The sequence below is a fragment of the Gossypium raimondii genome, chromosome 3 (assembly GCF_025698545.1).
Source record: "Gossypium raimondii isolate GPD5lz chromosome 3, ASM2569854v1, whole genome shotgun sequence".
NCBI classification, from domain to species: Eukaryota; Viridiplantae; Streptophyta; class Magnoliopsida; order Malvales; family Malvaceae; genus Gossypium; species Gossypium raimondii.
Window position 1 is genome coordinate 24,622,530 of NC_068567.1, and position 3,774 is coordinate 24,626,303.

The 3,774-nt window shown below is 31.7% G+C and overlaps 1 protein-coding gene across 1 annotated transcript; it reads right to left on the bottom strand.

Moving 5' to 3' along the window:
• Positions 1–2,399: 2,399 nt before the first annotated feature.
• Positions 2,400–3,457, bottom strand: LOC105793917 (uncharacterized). Its single transcript, XM_052627783.1, has 2 exons — positions 3,142–3,457; positions 2,400–3,053 (listed from the first exon to the last, which is right to left on the bottom strand). Exon 2 carries the CDS (start codon positions 2,947–2,949, stop codon positions 2,449–2,451), a length of 501 nt encoding a protein of 166 aa, XP_052483743.1. The 5' UTR covers positions 2,950–3,053; positions 3,142–3,457; the 3' UTR covers positions 2,400–2,448.
• Between the last annotated feature and the right edge of the window lie 317 nt (positions 3,458–3,774).

The following is a 3,774-nucleotide window of genomic DNA, read 5'->3' on the forward strand; positions in this document are numbered from 1 at the left end:
TTACCCCTAAACTTTTGCATATTTACACTTTTGCCCCAAAGCTCGGAAATTAAACCTTATCTCTTATTCTTATGTTTTATAACATGCTGAAAAATTTTCCCTTCTATGCCAACATCAAATTCTTACTCTAACACTTATGAACATTAGGTATTTTTGCCGATTATGTCAATATACTCGTTTTCACTTAAAATCGACTAGCAAAAGTTGTTTAACATAATTCCTAGCTTTGTATTCTACAATAAAACATCAAAATAAACATATTTCACCTATGATTATTTTTCCAAATATGAACCATAGGTTAAATTATTGCTAAAATAAGCTAAATTAAGCTACTGGGATTCTAAAAACGTAAAAAATATTAAAAACGGGGCTTGGAATCACTTACTATGAGCTTGAGAAAGTGAAGAAACCCTAGCTATGGCTTTCTTCAAGTTTTGACAGCAAGCAAGGATGATGAACACAAATTTTACATCTTTTTCCCTTTTAATTCTATTTATTTACTAAATGACTAAAATGCCCTTACTTAAAAAAATCCTATTTCACTTATTTCATGTCCATTTTTGTCCATCACTAACTAATGATATAATTACCATATAAGGATCCCTAATTTATAGTTCCATAACAATTAAATACCTTTAACATATAAAACTCAACTTTCGCACTTTTTACAGTTTAGTCCTTTTGACTAAATTGAGTGCCCAAACGTCAAAATTTTTTAACGAAATTTTCACGAAATATTTTCGTGAAATTGTAGGCCATAAAAATATAGTAAAAATAAATTTTTTCTCATCGGATTTGTGGTCCCAAAACCACTGTTCCGACTAAGCCCTAAATCGGGATGTTACAATCATCATCACTTTCTCGACCATGCGCATTTTCTGAATCAATAATATTCTCATATGCCCAGTTAATATCTTCGTGTTCTATAAAATCTGTATCATTTCGACCGACATGTTTTCGGATAAAATTGTGTATCGTCATTGTAGCAACAATGATCATCGTTTGCTTTTCAAAACTATAACTTGACATATCCCTTAAAATGACCCATTTTTTTCAAAACACCAAAAGTTCGTTCAATCACACTACGTAATGATGAATGTGAATGATTGAATATCTCTTCTTTACCAGATACCGGTCTACCTCTACGAAAGTCAGGTAAATGATATCGCTGACCTTTATATGGTCTAAGATAACCTTTCATTTGAGGGTATCTAGAATCAACAAGATAATATTTTCCTACAAGTCATAATATAACAAACAATTAATTCAAGAATTTTTTTTATAAAAATTATCAATTAAAGAACTTATACTTTATTATTTAAAAAATCACATATAAAAAAAATATCTAACCATTTGGTGGGTGCAGAAATTTATATTTCGGATCTCGAATTGCATCAAGAAATATTCTAATGTCATGTGTCGATCCTTCCCATCCAACCATGACAAAGGTGAAACACATGTTAAAATCACATACTGCCATGACATTTTGAGTCGGGATACCTTTTCTTCCAATATAGGGAATTTGTTCATTTGGTGGAAGAATAGCGGCAATGTGAGTACCATCAATTGCACCTATGCAATCCTGAACAAATAATCATATTACTCTTGAGCATATTTTTAGTCAACCAAATATATTAAAATATAATAATATAAAATTAAATTTTAACCTTAAAATGCGACATATATCTAGAATCATTATGTATTTTTTCAGGTATTGAGCTAAAAAAAGGATCTTCTGGTGCAATTAGATCAGTGGCCATCCTTGAAACTTTCTCAAGCACAATTGCAAAGTGTAGACTTATTGTTAATCCAGACCTTTGAAATCTTTCTCGACATTGGGAAACTTTTGCGCCGGTGCCCAAGTTGTATAAAAAATTCCCAACATTTCATTAGAAGATATGTTTCTTAAAGTTTGCAAGTTGTATCTTGTCTCCAAAACTCTCAACAAACTTGTGAATACCATTTTAGACATCCTAAAATTAATCATACAACGTGATAGTGATCGTCAAGGATCTCTCGGATTCATGTCTCACCTAACTGTTTTGAATCCATGCATGGTTGCCTCAATATATACTTCTCGTAATATAATTGCACGGAAGAAGATGCAACAACAAATAATCGATTAAAACATTCTATGCGTTGTAAAATCTCTTTCTTTTCCCTTTCATCATCACTTTCATCACCGCTGTAGTTCTCAAATATACTCATCACCTGTGAATAAATTTTATATCAAAAATCATATATAAACAACTATTGGTAAAACTAATTTAGTATAAATAAGTAAAACATAAATTCAATATCCAAAGACCCAACATAAACAGCTATTAATAAAACTAGATTACACATAAATAAGTAGAACATAAATTCAATATCTATTGATAAACTAGTGTAGCATTGTTGTTTAGTCACATAATAGATATCTCTGAACCCTAGAAGATCAAAAAAATTTCAACTATCCTCCATTTCCGACTTAAGCCACAAAGCTCTAATCTTGGGATTAATTGATAAAAACATAATTCGCTTGTCCTTATCGAGCAATAATTTAAGTGCGAAAAAGTATAGCGGACTAGCTTCTGGAACTTCTTCCGACATGCTGTCAAGCACTTTGACTGCTTGTGGAATACCATATGGATCCATAACAGGAGTCAAACTAGACATGGCTTGACTCATATTGTCAGCTGCATTGCATAATTTTTCTATTTGACTGGACAATCTTGTAGCCCCTCCAATTTGCTTTGAGGATTTCTTTCTTCCAGTTTTAAAATGTGAATTTGATATCTCAGGGTTTTTTCTTTTTTGACAGTTTCCATCAATTTGAACATCATTTGAAATGTGAACATCATTTAAAATGTGAACATCATTTCTCATATTTTCTTCTTCATTCTCTTCAGGTATTTCGTTGTTAACATCCTCAAAAAAATCACTCCGGAGTGAGAAGAAGGTGCCCATGCTTTATCACCTGTTGCAACTATCCCCATGAACATTTGGTCCAACTTCCCTTCGAGTTCGGGATCAATGCCCGATGTTCTAAATTTTTGAGCTTCAGGCACAACCTACATATAAAATGATAGTTTAATAACAATAATTATCAATAACCTCATAAATAAGAAAAAATAACAATATTCAGAATTTTTAATGTACCTGTAGCCTACTTTCCCACCAATCATCCAATGCATCAACGGTTCTTTTTATAGGATTCCATCCTAGACCAGTATATTCGCCTTTAAGTTTCTTCCAAGCTTTTCATTCTTTTTTAGGGCATCCCACCTATTTTTAAGTTGTCTTTGTGAAAAACCCTTGCCCGTTTCTTTCTCAAAGTTGATCATTATTTTCAACCATCCATCCTTTCTGAAATGAGTACCAGGCCTATTGCCTTTCAATATCTCTTTAATACAAATATCACAAAATATTTTTGTCAATCTCTTATCCCACATTGCTTTCACTTTTTCACCACTAACTTCAATTGCAGAAGTACTCATCTAATGTGTAAACGAACATATTCGTTTCAGCCAGTAAAGCAATCAAGAAAATCAAATGTCATATAAGTATATTTGTTTACATGTGTATCAAAAAAGATAAATAGAGTTTTGCAAATTGATACATCTATGTTAACTACATCCAACTATTCAGAATCCAAGGCAAAAGCAATGAAAGAAACATAATAAGCTCACAAACCTGGGATTTACTTTGTCAAGTCCAAGAACCAAAGAATTCCAGAATAGGTTGATTGAGAATAAGCTTAAAATAGTCAAGGGAAAATAAATTAAACCAAAT

What these genes read in the sequence shown, in the direction of transcription:
- LOC105793917 (XM_052627783.1), bottom strand. Translation starts at nt 2,949, where the DNA reads ATGGGCACCTTCTTCTCACTCCGGAGTGATTTTTTTGAGGATGTTAAC.